This window comes from Corylus avellana, chromosome 5 (assembly GCF_965113065.1).
Source record: "Corylus avellana chromosome 5, dhCorAvel1.hap1.2, whole genome shotgun sequence".
Classification (NCBI taxonomy): Eukaryota; Viridiplantae; Streptophyta; class Magnoliopsida; order Fagales; family Betulaceae; genus Corylus; species Corylus avellana.
This window is the reverse complement of record NC_142494.1, coordinates 21,201,319-21,223,470: the sequence shown is the minus strand read 5'-3', so window position 1 is coordinate 21,223,470 and position 22,152 is coordinate 21,201,319. Positions and strand designations below refer to the sequence as shown.

General features: G+C 35.0%; 1 protein-coding gene and 2 pseudogenes across 1 annotated transcript; 2 read left to right on the top strand and 1 right to left on the bottom strand.

Annotated features, from left to right (window-relative positions):
• Positions 1 to 9,088: 9,088 nt before the first annotated feature.
• Positions 9,089 to 9,649, top strand: LOC132182001 (pectinesterase inhibitor 4-like). Its single transcript, XM_059595215.2, has one exon. The coding sequence runs from the start codon at positions 9,089 to 9,091 to the stop codon at positions 9,647 to 9,649; it is 561 nt and encodes a 186-aa protein (XP_059451198.2).
• A 1,749-nt stretch (positions 9,650 to 11,398) lies between these two features.
• On the bottom strand, positions 11,399 to 13,614 carry LOC148585911 (uncharacterized; annotated as a pseudogene).
• Positions 13,615 to 19,064: 5,450 nt separating this feature from the next.
• On the top strand, positions 19,065 to 19,658 carry LOC132182000 (pectinesterase inhibitor 4 pseudogene; annotated as a pseudogene).
• Positions 19,659 to 22,152: the final 2,494 nt, after the last annotated feature.

Sequence of the window (22,152 nt, the reverse complement as noted above, 5' to 3'; positions counted from 1 at the left end):
CGACAAGAGACGTTTGGTTGGAATGTGACAAAAAGCTTCCAAAAAGTACTAGTGATGATCAGATGCGTTCCTAAACATCTTTGCTAAGTTGACGAATCGCTTGAAGGATGAAGAACTCGACCTTGCAGCCTGTGTTGCTAGACAACTCTGGTTGAGAAGAAACAAGCTAGTCTTTAAGGGGAACCTTTTAACATCGAAGGTAATACTCCAACATGCAAATGATCAGTTAGATGTGGCGATGCAGGCTGACATAGTTATACTGGCAAGCACAGCTCCAATAAGACAAACACCACGAGAGAAATGGCAAGTGCCGGGTTTGGGGATGGTGAAGCTTAACCGAGATGCTGCCCTAGACACAAGGCGTAGGATGATGGGGGTGGGGATAGTTGCACGCAATCATGCTGGAGAGGTGTTGGTGACCAAGTGTATGACGAAGCCTCATATAACAGACCCAACGAATGCAGAGGCGGCTCTCCATCGTGGGCAAGATGTTGCTACAAGCCTGCCAAAGGAAAGTTTTCACTATCCTTAGACCACGAATTTTCCATATCCTTTTCCACACAATGTTCATGGAATTTGCCATAGAACTCCTCTTGTGTCTCGCAACATTATTTCCTTGGCTAGATGGTAAGCACTTCAAATGGTGTTGTTTCCATTTTTGTTATCGCCCCATACTCTCCGATCACTTTGATTTCTTGGGCAAATAGGCATACTACAAATTAAGGTGGCCTCTTCCTCATTAAAAACCTCCTACACTAGGGGAATGTTCCACCAATTTGTGTCCATGTCAATGAGTTCACATTTTTATATATGCTAATTATTAATTAAGTTATACTATAATTCTTGAACATTGATAGAGTTATAGTTTTTTTGTTTGTTTTTTTTTTTTTGGTCAAGGACTTTAAAATTTACTATTAAGTCAATTGCTTAAAAGACATTTTTTAAGTTATTTTTTTACAGTTATGTATTTTCTAAGAAGTCAATGGTTGCAAAGTCCTATTATGAGGCAACGCCTTGGCATTAGTTGTCTCCTAATATACACATGCAAAAATTATTATTATTATATTGTAAGAACACTTTCGATTAAAACAAAGAAGAAAACAGGAACATGAGAACCAAAACACTAGGGGGAGGTGGATCTTTGCCACTACAATTGGGGACAGAAGAGAGGGGAGAAAAGTAGGTGAAAATGTTGCCAAAGTGAGATCTAGCCGCAACCCAATAAGCTACATAGTGAGCGTAGAAGTTTGCACTTCTATGTATATTCTAAGCCATCAAAGAGGAGGTGGCTGGGATGATGGAGATGGAGTTTGAGATAATGTCTGCAATCTTCTAGTCTTGAACAATTACGGGGTGTTGTAGTGCTATGATAACTACAAGAGAGTCCCCTTCTAGAGAAAATTTATGAAGCTTCAAATCTGACACCAAAGAGGAGGCAAGATGGGCTGCTAGAGCCTCGCCATAAGTTGGATCATAGGGAGGGTTTATTTGAGATACAACCTTAATGATGAGACCATTGGAGTCCTTAGATACAGCAGCTTGGGCTGGAAAATTGTGTCTTATGGCTATATCGAAGTTGATTGTGAAAAAGCTAGCAATCGGTGGGGACCATTTTCCTTTCACTGGGAGGGAAACCGAAGACCAATCATAATGATGCTCCAGAGCTTTTTTTTTTTTTTTTTTTAATGGATTTTGCAAGAACCAACACATCTGGAATTAAGCCATCATGGAAGGCTTTGTTTCTATTGAACCATGTAAGATCACTAAGGACTGCTGCATAAATTTAAAAAAGGTGAGACTCAGCAAGGGGAATTCCAAAAGAAGAGTGAGGGGAGAGGATGCCTTCTACCCATTGGGCTATGGAGAGGTTAGACCAGACAAGAGAGCCGAGGGGCCAGGGGGAAAACCTCCATGCTATTCTAGAAAAAACACAACGGAAAATGAGGTGTGGGAGGTAATTAGCCTCAAATTTGCACAGAGGGCAAATAAGCTCAGCAGGAGGGAAACTAAGGAAAGAATTCAGTATGGTCTTTGTGGGAATGATATCCCAAGCGATTTTCCATAAAAAAAAGTTTCAGCCTATAATTGAGTTGGAGCTTCCAAAATTTTCAGAATTTCTCTAATGCTTGGGGAGAAAAGGGTTGGATAAATGACTAAGTTGATAGGGGGAAGGAGTAAAAGCAGGAAATGAAGGAATCCAGGGAGTTGTTCAAACAGATAAAACAGAGGAAGAATGGATTCTGTGACAAGCTCCTTGGGCAATAAGGCTTTGAGATTTTAGAATGCCTTTCCAAAGCCAAGAGGCTGAAGAGCGGAAGGAGGGGGAGAGAAAAGTTCCAGAATGAAGATACTTACCTCGCATTTGGGAGACCCATAGACAGTCTGAGAAAGAGTGAAACTTCCATCCGAGTTTGGCAATGAGGGCTAGGTTGACATCTTTCATCCTCCTAAGACTCAAACCTTCAAAAGCTTTAGGCAAACAAATAGAATACCAAAACTTTAGGGATAAATTCCTAGCTTTGCTGGGAAGAAAACCCCACCAGAAGTTCTTGAAAGATCTGTCTAGGCTGCTACAAATTCTTGAGGGGAGAACAAAAGAAATCATGGCATAAAAGGGAATTGCAGCAGCAACCAATTTAATAAGTACCAATTTGCCTGCTTAGGAAAGAGTTTTTGCTCTCCATCCTTCAATTTTACCTTGAACCTTATCTAGAATCCCTTGAAAAGCTACTCTCTTGGAGCTGCCCATCAAAATGGGAAGCCGAAGATAAATAGAGTTTGGAGGATTGGTTTGGTAAGGTAGAATATTGCAGATGGAGTTAACAGAGCTTGAATTGGTATTTTTTCTAAACCAGATGGAGGATTTACTGCCATTAATAGATTTACCAGACCACTTGCAATACTTATCCAAGCAAGATGATATACTGCAAGCCTCCTTAATTGTAGCTTTGCCGAAGATCAAGAGGTCATCCGCAAAAAGGAGATGGTGAATGGCTAGACAATTTCTAGCAATTTGAATACCTTTCAAGTTTCCCATTCTTTCTTCTTTGAACAATAACTTGGAGAGTACTTCCAGGCCAAGAATAAAGAGGAAAGGAGAGAGCGGATCCCCTTGCCTTAACCCTCTCTCGGTGCTAAACAAGCCAAAAGGGCTACCATTAAGCAAAAATGGAAAAGGAGGATGATGAGATACAGAGACAAATCCAATTAATCCAAATGGCATGAAAGCCTAGTTTATCCATAATGGCCAACAGATATTTCCATTCCATTTTATCAAAAGCTTTCTCCATGTCTAGCTTGAGAAACATAAACCCACCTTTGCCTTTTTTTATTCTTGAAAGTGTGAAGAAGTTCATGGGCAAGGATGGTATTGTCTTGAATGTTTTTGTTGGGCATAAAGGCCGATTGGAAAGGAGAAATGATCTTTGGTAGAAGAAGTTTCAGTCTATTAGCCAATATTTTAGTGATAAGCTTATAAACAATGTTGCAAATGCTAATGGGCCAAAATTGATGCACAATATGAGAACCACTCTGTTTAGGAACAAGTGCAATAAAAGAATGATTCTGTTCTTTCAAAAGAAGGTTGTTCTGGAAAAAATTTCAGACACATTCCAAAACATCAAACTTGATTGTGGACCAATACTTCTTATAAAAAAAGAGCAGTAAACCCATCTGGCCCCAGAGCCTTGGTAGAACCAATACTAGAAAAGGGCATGGAATACCTCCAATTCAGAGGGAATGAAGCATAAAACCAGATTTTCCTCTTCAGTGATGGTAGGTTGAAATAGGTCTAACAACTCATCTTCTAAAATGGGGGGGGGGGGGGGGGAAGAGGTAAAAATGGAAGAGAAATGGGAAACAGAAGTACCTCTGATGGCTTGTCTATCCAAAAGCCATGCTCCATAATCCGGTTTCAAGAAATCCACTGCATTTGACCTTCTTTTTATGAGAGTAGAAGTGTGAAAATATTTCGTGTTGAGGTCCTTACACGTCAGCCAAGATTGTTTGGATTTCGATTGCCAGAGAATTTCTTCTTTCAGTAGCAAGTCTTCAAGATTGGATTTCAAACTAGCTTCACATTCAAAAGAGCAAGGAGAAGGGGGATAACATTGAACCTAATCAATACGGATCATAGTAGACTTAATCTTATTCTGAATATTACTGAAATGAAGAGAGTTCCATCTCCTTAGGGCTACTTCAGTATGTTTGAGCCTCCTAACTAGGCAAAGAGTAGGGCTGCTAGAGACTATGAGTTTCCAGGCTGCTGCAATCACATGCTCACAAGTAGGACCCTTGGTCCAAAATTCCTTGAACCTAAAAGGTCTAGGGAGGAACAAAGAAGAACTTGAAGTATTCAGGAAAATGGGGTTATGATCAGATGAGAAGGCTGGAATGTGAATAAGAGAGTATTCCGAGTGAAGGTGAACCCAATGATGAGAGGCTAAGCCCATGTCTAGTCTCTCCTTTATAGTAGCCAAACCACTTCTATTATTGCACCAAGTAAAAGGATATCCAGCAAAACCCAAATCAACCATACCAAGAAGATCAATAAACATTTTGAAAGGGCAATTGGAAGAGGTTGCAACCGGCCTGCCTCCCATCTTTTTAGATTGATCCAAAACATGATTAAGATCACCTATACAAAGCCAAGGACCATCAAAATTTTCACCAATAGAGGCAAAAGAGTCCCAGAAAGCAGCCTTATATCTCCTATCCGGAGGGCCGTACACACATGAAAGCATCCAAGGAGTGTTGGGGGGATCAGAAGTGCATCAAGTAGCAATGCTATTTTTGTTTGAAGCAAAACAATCTAGCACAATACCAGACCTCCGCTTGCACCAGAAGCAATACTTTAAGACATCAAGTAGAAACCAAGCCTATTCAGAATAAAGGAGACTTGAGGGAGGGGGGGGGGGGGGGAGAGAGAGAGAGAGATTTTGTTTCTGACAAAAAAATAACATCCGAACTAACATTCTGAATTAGCACCCGTAAGCTTCGGATTGCAGCGGGACGGGAAAGCCCCCTGCAATGCCAACTAAGGGTTAAATCAACTCACCTCTATGCAGCTGATTTGCCGAAGATAAAGAATGTGAAGACTCGCCTTCTGTGTAATGAAGCTCCCCTGAAGGCATAGGCAGGAGATTTGAGAAGATGGTGACTTTTAGGGATACTTTGTATTTGTCTGGACAATGAAGCTCTGGGGGGGATCTGCAGCCATATTTCTTATGACCTGTTAGGCCACAGGTGGTGCAGTATTCATCCAATCTCTCATATTTAAGAAAAACTCAAGTACAATCACCTCCTTCCCTATTGAAGAGGAAACCCGATTTTAAAGGGAGACTCACATCAATCTTAACTAGCAGTCTGAGATAACTTCTAAAAGTAGCACCTAAAGCACTAGAATCTTCAACCTTCAAGAAATTTCCCAGACCCTTCCCTATGGCAATGGCATTTTTTATGGTCATGTTGATCAACGGCAGGCCATGAACTTGAATCCAGAAGGACGATTTTTTTAGAACTAATTCCCCCATCATGGCTGTAGGAGACCATTTTTGAAGGACCAATAGGGAGCCATTTACATTCCACGTAACTTGCTTGAAAATTTTCTCTATATGCTCTTTGTTGGAGAATTTTAGTATAAATTTATTTGGTCCAAGAACGGCAAAAGAGAATGGGACAGCAAATTCCCAAGCTTTAATAAGAGTTGTATTAACCGATTGGTTATTATGAGTTTTCTGGGAGATGAGTTGACCTACCAGGGGCAAGTTGTCATTTTGAAGTGGGGTTGAGGGTAGGGATTCGAGTAGGGGAGAGATCCATTAGACTAAAGGGAGGGAGATGAAACAAGATAGTAGTCTTCAAAAGTAGAACTGAGGTTCTCGGGGGAGCTCTGTGGGAGAGAGCGAGAGACCCAAACAAGGAAATTTGGGGTTGGAATTTCATATATATTTACATTTTGAAATAAGCATGCCAATAGATATTTGGTTGGCATTGATATAAAATGTTCGTAATTGAGGATTTAATACTAGAATTATACGCCAAGCCCCTTTTTTATTGTCCTTTGGCACCTTTCCTTAATCATTATAGCCTATTGGACATAATTACTAGCTAATAGCTTGTGTGATTGAACCAATAAAGCGAACATAAATATGCCATCCGATCTCCCTATCAGCCCCCTAAAAATTACCAATTGTGTTAATGTCCTCCTTTAATTTAGACTACCAAAATATGTCAATCTAGCTCCCACCTAATGCAAACAAAAGGATAAAAATGACTCCTAAAATTCAAAAAAAAAAAAAAAAGAATTAGAAAATGAAAATATTTTTAAAAAACCCCTTGTTTTTTCGTTTTATTTTTTTTTATTTATTTTTTTCATATACAATTTTTTTAAAAAAAATAAAATTATGAAGGGTATTTTTATCATTAGAAAACATTGATATTTTTGGGTAATTTATGAGGATATTAACACAATTGGTAGTTTGGGGCCAGTTTATCTCTAGAATTAAACCGAGGACAAGTGTGATGGACCTTCTTCATGAGCTCAAAGGGTAACGGGCTTTGTTGGGCTTTAGTGAACCTTGTGAGGCTGAGAGAGCCACTAGTACTAAATGGTATGACCAAAAAGAATAATTGCTCGAAACAGCATAGTTCATCAAATATTTGCAATGTCTAGAAAATAATTATAACAAATACATATAAAATGAGGAAAGCAGAAGATGAGTAAGGGAGAGGGTCGGTGTGATTGAATAATTCTAGAAGTTACTCTTATTTTCCTAAAAAATGAGGTGACTTTTAAAATGATCATTTGATCAAAATTCAATAATGATTAATCACAAGCTAAATGATAATTTAAGAGCTACATCATTCTTAAATCTTTGAAGGGACAAAATTAAGAATGACTTGTAGTATTACTCAGTGTGACTAGATGGTTACGTAGCAAGATAGCTTCTCCCCGATTCTAGAGCAATATGAGTTACTTCTAGCAGTACTGACGTGGGTGAATCTTGTACCTCCCTCTCACTCCTTTCTTTTGGAAGTAAAATAATTATATGGTGGCTGTCCTTTTGGAGACTTTTATTTTCTTATATATATATATATATATATATGAATAAAAAATGATATAAGAAGAAAACCAAGGGAACAATACAAACAAGAAGCCCCTCCGGACGTAATATATGGTCATTATGGTGGCTTTTGGAAACTCTATTTTCTTATGAATAAAAAATGATATGAGAAGAAATCCAAGGGAACAATACAAACAAGAAGCTGATCCCGCTAACAACACCTGCAGCAGGAGCAACTACGTACACACAAGACAAAAGGCCACAAAAACAAAAAACCAAACAAACAAACACTAAGGGCAACTCCATAGATAGACCAGCCCGAACTACAGTACAACAGAAAAAACCATGAACAAAACGAAAGCAAACAGCTAAACATGATTCTATATATACCATAAAACCCCAAAAGTTAACCAAACATCTACTAACATAAGAGAGTTTGAAACCAGAAAAGAAGTTAACCCTTATCCTAACATGTAACATTATATATATGTCGAAACACAGGTTTACAAATTAAACTTCAATTTTGAGTTTTGCATGAAGTATAAACACCTCCTATCCCATATCGATCTAATACGATCAACGGCTCAACGCTATAATAAGTTTTCCTTGCCTTATTATGATGAAAAATGTTTGGTTTTTATTTTTTTGTTTACTTTTTTGTCCATCTCCATATATAGAAGGAGATTAGCAAATTCACCATTAAATAAAAATGAACAAGATCAGATGGATGCATAGAAAAATGACACTGCACACATCTCATAAATGATTGGCTAAAACAAAACCGTTGGCATCCAACTGATATAAAAACTAAATTAGGTTGTCACCAGGTGTCATTTTTGCATAATTATAAAGCAAAAAATAAATTAAGTGATCACTACAATATATAGCGCCGAGCAATGCTCGTCAAACCAGTAATTTAAATATTTAATAAAAGAAGTTGTTAAATTATGCAAGCTTATATTTTATAATTTAATATTATCCAAATATTATTGTAATATTAAGCTGGAGCACGTTGCGAATATTGTATTTCATAACTAATCATCATATATGCCGACCCGCAATTTATATATATAAAAAAAAATTAAAAATAAATAAATAAATAAATAAAAGGTCTATATCATCATGTGCCATATATATTTACTCGTAACAGTCCCATCTTGTCTATTTTTCTATGGTTCTGTTTGCTTTGTTATTAATTTACTACGCATGCTCAAGGGTGTAAACGAGTCAAGCTTGAGCGAGCTTCCCTTGTTCAGACTCAGCTTGTTTAAATTTTACTCGAGCCGAGCTTAAGGACGAGCCAAAAAAATCGAGGTCAAGCTCATAATAAATCGAGCCGAGCCAAGCCAGTTTACAAACTGACTCTTATATTTATTTATTTTTTATTATTATAAATTTAAACTTCAAGTATTCTTAAACGGCTTAAAAAGCCAGCTTGCATATGAGCATTTGCTTAATCTAGCTAGCGATGTATGGAGCTCAAGTCAATACAAGAAGGCACTTGGTTTCGAAGAGAAAGGCTATGCATCCTTTTATAATAAAATGATGCTATTAAGAAGGAAAAAAAAAATCATCAATTTTTAATATTAATATGAGGAATTATGTGAATAACTATTAATTCGAGCCTTATACGAGCTGCTCACGAGCTTAGCTGAGTCGAACCGAGCTAGCTTCGTTTAATATTCAAGCCAGGATTCGTGTTTACGAAACGCTTCATTTAATATTCGAGTCGAGCACAAACCGAGCTTATGCGAGTTGAGTCCGAGCTCACTCACGAGCGGCTTGCTCTCTCAACAGCCCTACGCATGCTCATCATATTAAAAATAAAATAAAAATTATATACAGATCATTTCTATTTAACTATATATTATCTTTCTACAGCATCCCCACTATTTTGGGTATTTATATATATCTTTCATCGCCGAGTTTGAATCTGGTACAGGCTCTACCCAATATTCCACAAGCTCCATTATATTGGGATCCTTCTCCACGCACCCATCAAAGAGAGAAAGCAAGAGATCGAGATGGGCCAGCTTCTCGTTATAATTCTTCTCACTCTTCTACCCATCTCAACGGCTTCTTCAAGCCAAACCTACACAACATATATCAAAACATCATGCAATTCAACTCTATACCAGCAATTATGCTACAACTCCCTCTCCCCATATGCCTCCAAAATCAAAGGAGACCCCAAGAAGCTTTGCAAAACCGCCCTCTCCATAGCCCTGCAGGCCGCCAGCAATGCATCCACCACCGTGTCAAACCTACAGAAACAGAAGACATTGACGAGTTATGAGGCTCAAGTTGTCAAGGATTGCATTGTGAACGTCAAAGACTCCATTGACGAGATCAAGCAATCCCTGCAGGCTATGGACCATTTAAACGGCTCGGATAAGGAGTTCCAGCTGAGCAACATAAAGACGTGGGTTAGTGCCGCCTTGACGGATGAGAACACGTGCACGGATGGGTTTGAGAAAGGGCAGAAAGTAAGCGCGGCAGTGAAGAATAAGATCAGGAATAGTATATTGGTAGTTGCAAGGCTGACTAGTAATGCTTTGGCTCTCGTCAACAAACTCAAAATCTAGCTAAATGATATAAATCGATCTCCTGGTCTTCTTGGCTGGGTGTCTGTTGATTTTTAATTGGTGTTTTGCATGTGTTGGAATTTCTTTTTCTTTTTTTATTTTTTCAAATTGAATGAGAAATAAGATTTGAATTCTTTGGAATTATTCTGCATGAAATTTAAATGGTGTATTAATTGTATGTCCATTTTGATCAAATCAAAAGTGTTTGTATTTTTATGTTTAGAAGGTATGGCTTTAGTCGTCTTTAGAGATTACAAATGACAACCAACATTATGGTAGGGGTGTACAACCACAACTGCTTTACTTAGGTGGTTAACGATTATTTTATAACTAGCGATTATTAGTTATTTAAACTAATAATCAGCGGTTTTATAATTGTTTTTATATATATAATATATATATATATATATATATATATATATGGGCTTTTTAAGGTGTTTTGGCCCTTTTTGTCTTATTTTTTAGATTTATTTTAAATAGTTTTTTATCAAAGTATTCCAAAAAATAATGAATATGATAAAACCCTATCTCTAACTCGTATTTAAAACTACACCATTTTGGTGTTAAACACCAAAACATCCTTGTTTTAATGTTATATTTTTAATATATTATATTATTATATATAAGGGTATACGGTTAAAAGTTATTAACCACTTTTTTTCTACCCCTAAAACTGTTAATCACCCCGCCTTAGGCGATTAATGATTTTTTATAACCGCCTACCAAAGAAATTATGAGGTTAGCAGTTTTACGCAATTAGCGGTTGCGGGGCAATTATAACCACCCCGTTTCCGTTTGTTTTAAATATATATATATATTAAGGGTTAATAAGCACTGTCATATCATATCAACTAATGTGGTGTAATATGCTTATTTGATATGCTTAGAGCATTCCCAATAGATGAGCCAAATGGTACTTTATCTAAAATAGCTAATCAGATTTATAAGAAAACTCCCACATTGGATTAGCTTAAAAAAAAAAAAAAAAAATGGATATTTGATTAGGCTAACAAAAAAAAAAAAACACACTTTTAAAGGAAGCCATTTTATTTTGAGAAATGTTAAAGACCCAACTATTTTGCTCAACTTGGGCACAACTTTGCCCCTCTTTTTTAATTTTTTAAAAAATAAAAGTCTGAAGCAATAATAATATTCTATGTGGTCCTTCTTTTATTTAATATTTTTTTTATAAAAAAAATGGCATTTTTCTTCATAATAATAACCATTTTTATGAAGAAAAATACCATTATATATATATATATATATATACACATACCATTTTTATGAAGAAAAAAGTCCATTAGTAATATGGTGTAATATGCTTCTTTTTTTTTTTTTTTTTGAATTGATGTATTATGCTTATTTGATATGCTTAGAAGGCACGGCTTTAGAATTTTAATTTTTAGCTTCTTTTTTTTTTTCATTTTATAAATATGCTTCATTACCGATAAATTTTTAAACAAGATTCAACTCACAAGCATATTAAAAAACACGTACCGGTCAGTGAGAACCATATTAACGTTAACAAAATGGCAACAGGATTAACCCTTTTCAAATCATTTCTAAGCAAAGTGCAAATCAAATAAAAAGTAAAATAAAAATGAACATGCATAATTCTTAAACCTAACGTTTTTACAACTTGTTCATGAAGCAAAAAGTAAAGTGCTTGCACGGGACATTGTAGCGAATAGCGATCTTCTCTCAATAAAGTGCTTGCGTTGCATAAGAGCATAAAGCAACCCGCTGTCATCAAAAAACAATATTATTTGCTTCACGCACTTCCTTCTTGCTTGATTTCTCCTCCGAATCTATCTTCTTAGGTCTGCCACTTACACAAGACATAAACCCACGGTAATACACAAAAATCTAACATCCCATGGGGTAAAAAAAAAAAAAGAAAAGAAAAGAAAGGCAGCAACAATAGTACTAATATAGATTTTCAATATTTAAAATCAAATGGAAATTAAAACAAGCAACTTACAGTGGGTAATCCACGGCATATTTTTGGTTCCATCGCATAATTCTGGTCCCACACAACCGATATGCTTAAAGTCTTTTCTTGTAGCGTATGAGAAACATCAACTATAAAAAACTCTAAACAGATAAATATCACAATTTTATGCGGAATTAACAGATATTTATCAAAACAAACATTCACCAAAATATGAACAATCACACATAAAGATTTTGGTGACGAAGAGGAAACCTTTTAGAAACCGATCTAAAAGTAAAACCTATTCGGGGCAGCCAAACCCAGGAAATTACTATCAAAAGATTATCCAGAGATTACAGATACTAGGAACACTTACAACCCTTTGCAAGACCTTGGCTCTGTAAGATCGATAAGCCTACAACTCGTTTCCTTGCTCACAATCTTCTTCAACGTGATTCTCCTTTACCGGATCCTTCCGATAGACTTCTCAACCGTAGATTTATCAAAGGAATAACTAAAACTCTAAGAGATTTAATTTAACGCTCACCACATATGATCTCTCTTAGCACAGCCTCCAACGAACTTTCTAGGGGTGAAAATTTGTATTTCTCTCTTCTATAAAGATGTATATATACCTCCGACAAAACCCTAGACCTAACCCGCTTAAAATCACCTTTTTGGGCCTAAAACTTACGGGGTGTCCGGACATGTTAATAGGCGGTCCGGACACGGCTTTGCGGAGCAAGATTTTAGTTTCTGGAAATGAGGTCCGGACCCGGGGAATTGCGGTCCGGACCCGGCCTGTCCAGTCTTGATCAACAGCTCCGATCGATGGGCGTTTGTGGTCCGATTGAGCTGAAATTTTGCAGGGACGTTCATAACACATGAATCTACATTATGAACGGTGGAGATTGGATTCTGAGCATTCTATATCAGTGTTTGAGCCCGTGAACAGTAACATCTGCATTTTGGAACTGAATTAAGTCAATACAAGAACTAACAAACTACAACACAACGAAGATAATCATCATCCGCGCATTGTAAGAGGCAAAGCCTCTGCTTCTCCAGATGGAGAAAGGCAGGACATCTAGCCTCGCCGCCCAAGATTCCATAATCTTGGAAAAAGAAAATTCCGTGACCTTTTAGACGCCCTTCTACCCACATATTCAAACCCAAATCGTAGGCAATGAATAGTATATCATCTTTCAATACGTTCTCGCGTTCAATCCAGTATAAAGTGTTGCCTACACTTGCAGCTCTTCCTGCCCAATCCTCTTTACACATATGATGGAGCTTCCGCTTAGCCGGCACAAGCAATCCCCAAGATCTATGCTGCACGTTATATACATAGAAGATAGCAGAAGAGTGATCATTCGCTGCACACTAAGCTACAATAATCCTTTCTGGATTTTCAAGAACTGCAGAAATGACCATACATTCCGGATATTTTACTGGATATTTTGGAGGGTTAGGGAGAGTTTCCCATTTTCCATTGGCGGGATCAAAAACCTCACCCCAATGATAATGAAGAGGAGGTGTTTGAAATTCATCATTACGTACGAACATAAATCTTATTGCCTAGAACCGAAGCTAACGGTTGATATCTCCAAGAGAGCATCGGAGAAATAGGGATAAATTCTTTAGCGGCATAAGGACTAACCCGCAATCTGTAAACGTCGTGAATCGCAAGTACTCGCGACCCAGCATGGCTCAACCCACCAAAACCGTAAATGTGGGAGCCTAGGACGGCTAAGCAGCCGAGCGAGGGAACTTTTCCTTTCCAAAAAGGAAAGAGCGGTTTCAGGTAAACTTTACCGGGACCGTCGGCGTGAACATTAATCATATACCACTTGGTAGGTACCCACATAATTCCATCATCCTCCAACTGAGCCTCCTGTTCATCCACACAAAAAACGATGTCGTAAGAACAAGCAGAAGAAGGTGACGCGCCGAGGTGTCCGTCTTTGGATGAAGGGTTGCCTTGTTTCACGGGGTATTTCGTTTCTGGTTTTTCTGGGATGAAATCGTCCATCGAATACTTTGTGAATAAGTGATTAAGCAAGGTGATTAAGATTTGGGAAGAAGGGATTTGCAAAAATTAAGGATTGTTTCGATCGAGTTAGGGGGAGCGGGGTGATTTTGTGGGAATATATAATTTAGAAGGTGCTTATGTCGGTTAAAGGGTACGAGGTTGAGTTGGATTAGTTTTTCCCTTCAACCTAAACTCATCTCTCTCTTCTTCCTATTTCATTTCGTAAAACTAAAACATAACAACCACACTAGCTACGTCAAAAAGTAGAAATTAACATTAGTTGGAGAATTTAAATTGTGCAAAACAAAATTTGCTTTATTCTAAAATTAGTTGGTTTTAAGTTCGGGAGAATGTACGAGTTAATTAATGGGTGCAATTAATGTGACTTTCCATTTTTCATTTAGAAAAAAAATCATATTTAGTTCTTAGGTTTTCATCATATTTGGATTTAGTTTTTGGTTTTCAATTTCAAGAATAAGGTCTTTCAATTTTATTCAAATTTAAAATAGGACTCTCTATTATTTTACCGGCAAAATTAACAATTTCTCATTTACTACATGTGTTTCATTTGACACATGAACATCAATTTGAACACCCTCAATGTAATGCCACATCAATGAAACTAAAGTCTTTTGTTATCGAGGGTTTACTCTTTATGTAATCTTAGGTTGTGTGTGGTTCTCTAGGTTTTACATGTTAGATCGATTATTTTTTGTAGGTCTTTTGTTTTTTATTTCTTCTACGAATGACTTAGCATTGCATTTGGGTACTCATGACTTGTCAAAGAAGACATGGCAAATGACAAATTATTAACTTTGATGATAAAGTAATATAATAACCTATTTTAAATTTGAGCAAAACTTAAGAAATGTTTTCTCGAAATTGAAAACTCAATGATTAAATTCAAGTAAAATGAAAACCTAGTGGCTAAGTTTAATTTTTCCCTTTTCTTTTCTTCTAAAGTCTTGATATCTAAAACTTGAATTGTTTGTAATTTTTTTTTATTATTATTATTATCATTTTTTGTTACCATAAGTTAGCCTCTCCTCTCATCTCCTAACTTAAACACACATTTCCCTCTCCTCATTCATACTTGATTTCAGCCGGCCGGCGTCTCTACCAACTCACCATATTTTCTTATTCAAGATCCATCAAGATGTACTCTGCATGTCATGTTATACACATTGGTTGTTCAGAATTGGTGGATGAACTACCATCAAAAATGTTTCCGCACCAGTCAGTTAGCCACCCCACCAAACCACAGGTGCTTTATTCTTTCTCTTTCTCTTTTTTGTTTTTTTTGTTTTTATTATTATAAGTACTGGAGTATTTTCTTTCATTCTTGAATAGACTTTTCGGCATTTTCTACATGACCTAGAACACATGCGTGGACTTACCGAGGAAAAGAATATTTGTGTGAATTCGAGCAGGATGGAAATTTTGTTGGGTTTGGATGTAAAGGGAGGCGAATCATGCGAACGATTACAGATCATCTCCGTGAACTCCATTGAAATTCTATGTATTCTTCCCATGTCCTGGATAGGGTCTATATCCAAGTACCTAACTTAACAGTGCAATTTCCTTTTCTTCCATGTATTGCACATACTAATACCGAACTCATTTGGGGTATTAATATCGATTCCCGCCAATTTCGTTTGTTAGTGTCATCGCTTATTCATTCCTCATCTGAGCTTATCTGGCGACCTCTCGCCATTGATTATCAATTATTCTTTTTGAAAATCTTTTTGGTTGGGTTGTGCTCACTGGATGTTGCAATAGTTCTCAAACATAGTTATTATATTCTATATCATCCTATAACGACCTTCGATTCCCTCAATAGGTTCAGATTCATCCACATAATTGTAAAATACAGATTGGAAGATGAAGAAATGTTTGATCGTGACATTCGCTTGAATGATCCTGAGTATAAGCAGACAGGAGTTACAATAATTTAAGAGATAAAAAACTTAAAAGTTAAGAGTTACAATAACTCAAGAAATAAGAAATGAAAAAACAAGAGTTACAAATAATAAATTAACTTTATTATTGTTAATGTAAAAGTATAAAAGATTTGTAACGTTCATACTTTTTCTCTATAAATAAGAGTATTGTATAGAAAAAATGTAGTTATGAAAAGGCTTTGATGTGTAGACCTAAGCCATAGGCCGAACCACCTTAATTCTCTGAATCTCTATTCCTTATTCTCGTCTCTCTTCCCTAAATTATAAGTTTTAATAAAGTTAACATCCTGGCAAGCCAATTTTCCTCATTGGCATTTTCTGTGTCGAATGATGTTGCGAGCCATTTCTTGTAAGAAGCAGTTCCAAAATATGCAGGTCGGGTGCATTCATAACTTTATTAGGAATGCACAACATCATTTCGCTGAGTCGTCTAGACAAGTACCTATTTTAATTTTGTCAATCCAACTAATTGTTAACTTTTTTGTTTTTTGTTTAATTGTAGTTTTCTCACGAACAAGTGGACACACTTGGCCATTTCTGGGGATTTGTGCGAAGCTTTTAGATTCGATTCTAAGATGTTTGAACGAAAGTCACGGGACGTTCCGTCATAAGTTGTCCAAATTACTTGAAAGCAAGCCTTATGGCTTCATGTCAACAACTTAATTGGTTTGTTTCTAATATTTACTACAAACTAAAAAAATATATATTATTTGCATTTTTTTGATTCATTTATTGTCGATGCACATAGAATTCGAAAGTGAAGATTTGTTATGCTCATGAACCAAGAGGAGTCTTTCTTTTTTCTTTTTTCTTTTTTTAAAGTTTTTTTGTTGGTATGAACCTATTGTTATGTTTAATTTCTTTGTAAGTTTCTTTGGTTTTAGAATATGAAGATATGAGTGCTTTTTTTTTACATCGAATTTGTTAAGTAGACACAGTTTCATTTGACTTTAAAAGCCATCCAAGAATGCTTCTTTTAAGACCAAAACTAGGGGTACTAAAAAATTAATAATCCGCTAACCGCTTTTGAAGGCGATTAGAAAAAATCGCTAATCGCCTAGGCAATTATGGTTAGCGGTTTTAGATTTTTTTCAAAACTGCTAATATATATATATATATATATATATATATATATATATATATAAAGAAATAAGGGATAAATGCAAAATTGGTCCCTATGGTTGGCCTAATTTACAAATCACTCCCTGTTTTTCGTTAAATGAATTAACACAAACTGTTTCATTGCCACCTCATACCCAACAAAAATAAGACACGTGTTCTTTTTTATTTATACTTTTGAAAAATGACAAATAAGCGTTTTCATGTTATTTTGAGGCTCCAGCACACATTCCACGTCAAATTAAATAAACATAATCCTTTTATATCCCCTTGTGCTGCCGTCGTCTTCATCATTAATTCGTACTTTGTGCCTGATGTTACTCCAAAATGATATCTAATGTTCATCATTGTGCCTACCAGTAAACAACACAATTATGCTTGCCATAAAAAAAAAAAATTAAAAAAAAAAAAAAAAAAAAACCAACACAAAGATAGGGAGGGATAGATTGTTTCCGATACCCAGAAACAATTTTTGAAGATGTTTCAATGCCCAAAAACAAATCCAAATTTCCATAGAAAGAATGCCCAAAAATGCACTATTCCAAAAATGTAGATGTTCAAAAATCTCAGAGTAACTCACAGATTAAAGATGGCTAAAATCTTAAAAGCAAAAGTAAAAAAGCTCCAAAGCAATGTGGCTTAACATTTCGGGTGATTCTCTGGCGGCGATTTCAGTCGTGCTACGAAACCCACCCACTCACTCACCTGGAGATGGATGCAAGAATCGGTAGGGAAGATGAAGACGACTGCGGCACAAGGGGATATAAAGAGATTAGGTTTATTTAATTTGACGTGGAGTGTGTGCTAGAGCCTCAAAACGACGTGGAAAAGCTTGTTTGTCATTTTTTTAAAGCATAAATAAAAAAATACGTGTCTTAGTTTTATTTGGTGTGAGGTGGCAATGAAACGGTTTCTGTTAAGTCATTTAACGGAAAATGAGTTCAAGGAGTAAATTGTTATTTTGGCCTATCCTAGGGATCTATAAATTATTTTTTAAACCACATAGATTGATTTGTAAATTAAGCCAGCCACAGAAACCAATTTTGCATTTATCCCAATAACTAAAGCATGATCATGACTTCCATCAAAGCAAACGGCAAGTATTTGAAATGTCACACAGCGGCAAACAGAAGCATGGACAACTAAAAATGATTTCCCAAAAAAAATCATTATATTTAGGCCAAATAAAAAAAGAGAGAAAGATAATATATGTCGGTGGTCGATCACCCATGTAGACCAATTTATTTCTTTTCTCAAAAAAAAAAAAAAAAAAAATGTCCTCTATTGAGAGAATGACACATCAATGTAGAATAACAAAACTGAGTGCTATAAAAACACTAAATACTTATCTTTTTCTCATAACAAAATTCAAAAAACCAAAAAATCCATGAAATAAAAAATTAGATTCTAAACAATCTGAGAAAAATCTACCACCCAACAATTAATTCTTGTATTTTTCCCAAAAAACGAAAATATCAAATTTAAAACAAGAAATTCACTTTCCAAACCAGAATTAAATTTGTTATTATTATTATTATTATTGGTTATGAAATTATTGTTGAGATGGCAGACTTTTGTTGTTACATGCTGATATCTCATCTTTTAAATGAAAGAAACAAAAAACTTAATTTGTGCTAAGTTCGTATAGAAATTATTCTCTTAACCAAAATATTTGTTTCTAAGAATATATAATAGACAAACCAAATGACATAAATGATTATTCCATTCTTAAACCTATTATTGTCCACCAATTACCAAAAGTGAACTAAATCTTAGATTAAACAGTCACGTATTACGTATATAACTACATATTTAGTTATATATAGGAAATATTTGCGAATTCGTCTCATATATATATATATAACGGCAAAAATGCAAAGGCATTTTAAAAAGACAATCATTACAAGAAACAACGTTTGTTGTATAAACAAAGATTTAAACGATATTGACAGAATATAATATAATATATATTCTTTAACACGTATCTTTTATATATATATATATATATATATATATATTGTCTTATTATAATTTTCGATCTTAAAAATTTCAACCCTTCCCCCTGTTAACAGAATAAATTCTATTCTTATATCCCCCTCACCCGCCAAACACTTTGAAACAAAAAAATAAAAAAATACATAGACAGAGAATTGAAGCAACTTCCATTACAGAATCTTTAAAATCAGAATATTATATTGAAAGTTATTTTTTTAATATTATTCTATTGTTGTGCAGAAGCACGTGCAGATCACCTGGATTTTTTCCTAATTTAAATTGATGTTTAATGATTGCACTCCACAATCTCCTACATATTGGCCGCCAATATCGATCAACGCAAGCAAAAGAAAAGAGTGAAAGATATAGCTAGAGATGGCGTCGTCGTACGAGTTTCTCATGATTATTTTCACCCTTGTATTCATCTCAACGCTTCAAGCAGCAGCCATAGCCGCCACTTCTTCAAGCCAAACCTACAAAACATATATTGAAAAAGCTTGCAACTCAACCACGTATCCAGAATTATGCAACTCCTCCCTCTCCCCCTACGCCTCCAAAATCAAAGGAAACCCCCAGAAACTCTGCAAAGCCGCCCTCTCCATCGCCATAAAAGCCACACACAATGCATCCTCCACAATCTCAAAGCTTTTGAAGCAGAAGGGGTTGACGAGTTTTGAAACTTCAATCCTTGAGGACTGCGTCACGAACACCAAAGACTCCATTGATGAGCTCAAGCAATCACTGAATGCCACGCGCCATTTGAATGGCTCCGATAAGGAATCGCAGGTGGAGAATATGAAGACGTGGGTGAGCGCCGCCTTGACGGACGACGATACGTGCACGGATGGGTTTGACGATGGACAAGGTCAGGTAAGCGAGACATTGAAGAACAGGATCAACGATATTATATTGAAGATTGCTAGGTTGACTAGCAATGCTTTGTCTCTCATCAACACACTCAAGTTCTAATTGTTATGTTATATATGTGTGTTGGTGTATTTTTAGAAAGATAAATAATTAATATTTTTCATAACTTTATTTATTGTTAATTTGTTACAGAATTTTGCATGAAATTATATGCCTTGTTATGTTGATCAGAAAGTAGTTACAAATTATATATCCCTTAAAATCTCTCTTTTTATATATGTTATTTTTAAGAAAGAAAAAAAAAAATGCATCTTGTGGGCAAGTTCTCTTTTTATATATGTTATTTTAAGGGATGCATTTTAAATCCCTTAAAAATGCATCTCCTTCTATTTCTCTTCCACGTCTCTTTTTTTTCAAAAAATTTTCCTACTATTTCTCTCTTCACATCTCTTTTTTTTTTTCAAAAATTGAAAAATAGGATATTTAGAAAAAATACAGTCCTTATAAAAAATAATTAAAAAATTAATAATATTTAACTGATATTATATAGCTAATCAGATGTAAGGGACATTTAAAAATTTATTAACTAAATTAGATAAAGTAAATTTTGAAAAATCATTTTACATCAAAATTTGGCTCCTTCGTTAAGAATGCTCTTAGGCATCTAAATTATTTGCATCCAGAAAGAGATAACCCTTTAATTTGAAGCTCCTTAAAATGTGCAAAAAGCTTTCCGTATTCCACTTGCTTCAAATACAATTTTACATATATTCGGCTTGTCTCCTACTTTATAAAAATAAAAAATAAAAAATAAAAGATTTTGATACTGCTAAATTAAGAAGAAAATATATATATATATATATATATATATATATTGTTTATGTTATCATGGTAAAATATATATAAAAATAAATCAATCAACCAATCAATTTTAACAATATTAAGGGTTGTTAGGGATTGCGGTTTCAATAAGTGCGATTTTAAAAATAATGTTTTTAAAAATAGCGTTTTTGAAATCGCTACTTTTTAAAATCGCAAAGGCGTTTGGTAAAATATGTTAAAAAGTACTTTTTTATTAAATATTTGTTTAAGGGCCCGTTTGGGAATGCGATTTCAATAAGTGCGATTTTAATAAGTACGATTTTAAAAATTGCGATTTTAAAAATTGCGTTTTTAAAATCGGTACTTTTTAAAATCGCACAGGCGTTTGGTAAAACATACTTAAAAGTACTTTTTTTATCAATTGAGTGTTTGGATAACATTAGCATATAATTGCGGTTTCATAATCAAATAACTAATAAGGATGAACAAGACAGAGAGGATAAAGAAAAAAAAAAAGAGAGAAAAGAAGGGTTTTAATATATTTTCGGTGGGTATTGTTAGTATTTTTTTTCATACCCGTTCTAAAAAAGATAACTATTGCGCCAAATATCTTTTTAATAAAAATCGTGATTTTGTTTTAAATTCGCACTTTTTCAAATAAGCACCCTCTAGTCTGCTTATTGAAATCGCCGATTTTTTTCTTATTTTAAATTAAGTGCTTTTTAAATCGCAATGTCAAACGTCTTACGTTTTATGATATCTTTTAAAATCGCAAATTATTTTTATAAAATCGCAATCTCAAACGCACCCTAAATGAAAAATGAAAACCCAAAAAAAAAAAAAAAAAAAAAAAAAAATGCATGTGCAATTTTCAGATTCAACTTCCTTGTTTGATTTATTACTGTTTGTGTTTGCGGCCTTAGCCGAAGAGAGGTGATCTTATTATGAAATATGTATATGCCCATTTGGTGAGTTCGGGTCGTTGGTCAGGGCCAGGCTTACTTCCAGGCCATTATATCTTTGGGTTGGGCCCATTAAACCTTGCAGTAATCTAGTCACTCCATAATTAAACCGACCCCCTGGGATGAATTATGAATAACGCTGTTTTTTTTCTTTTTTCTTTTTATTTTTTGTTTGTGTGTTTTTTTCGCTCTCTACCAAGAAACGCAAATGGCGGTGCTGACAGTGACGGATTTAGTAGATAATTAAATTCTGACGGATACCAAAGCCTGTGTTTTGGTGATGTGCCATGCTTCTCAATTTCAAATCTCACCCCATGCACGGAGTACAATTTTCAGATCTTTTTCTTCTTCTTTTTTTTTAATTTTTTTTTCTTTAAGGTGTAACATATACCTTAAATATCTTTTATCTATTTGCTTTTTAAAAGGTGTAAATAAAGAAAGAAAAACAACTGTAATATTGTAATAAAGAAAAGAATATTGAATTAAATGAAGATCAAGAAAAAAAATCTATAATTGCTAATTAATATATAGTATTAAATGAAGATCAAAAGAGGCATCATTCGATCAGATTTGAAAGGCATCGTATAAAGGTAACTTAATTACTTAACGTGTAACTTTTTCAATGTTCATTTAATCGCTTATAGAGAGTAGACTTTTACCTTTAATATTCTATTTTATTTGCAACTCAGATCTATTGTTATTTCTTTTTCCTCTTTTCTTCCACGACTCTCACTCTCCTTTCAATCTCTTCCAACAAAAAAAAAAAAAAAAAAAAGAAGTTATACACATTCTTTGGATTGTTATTATATTAA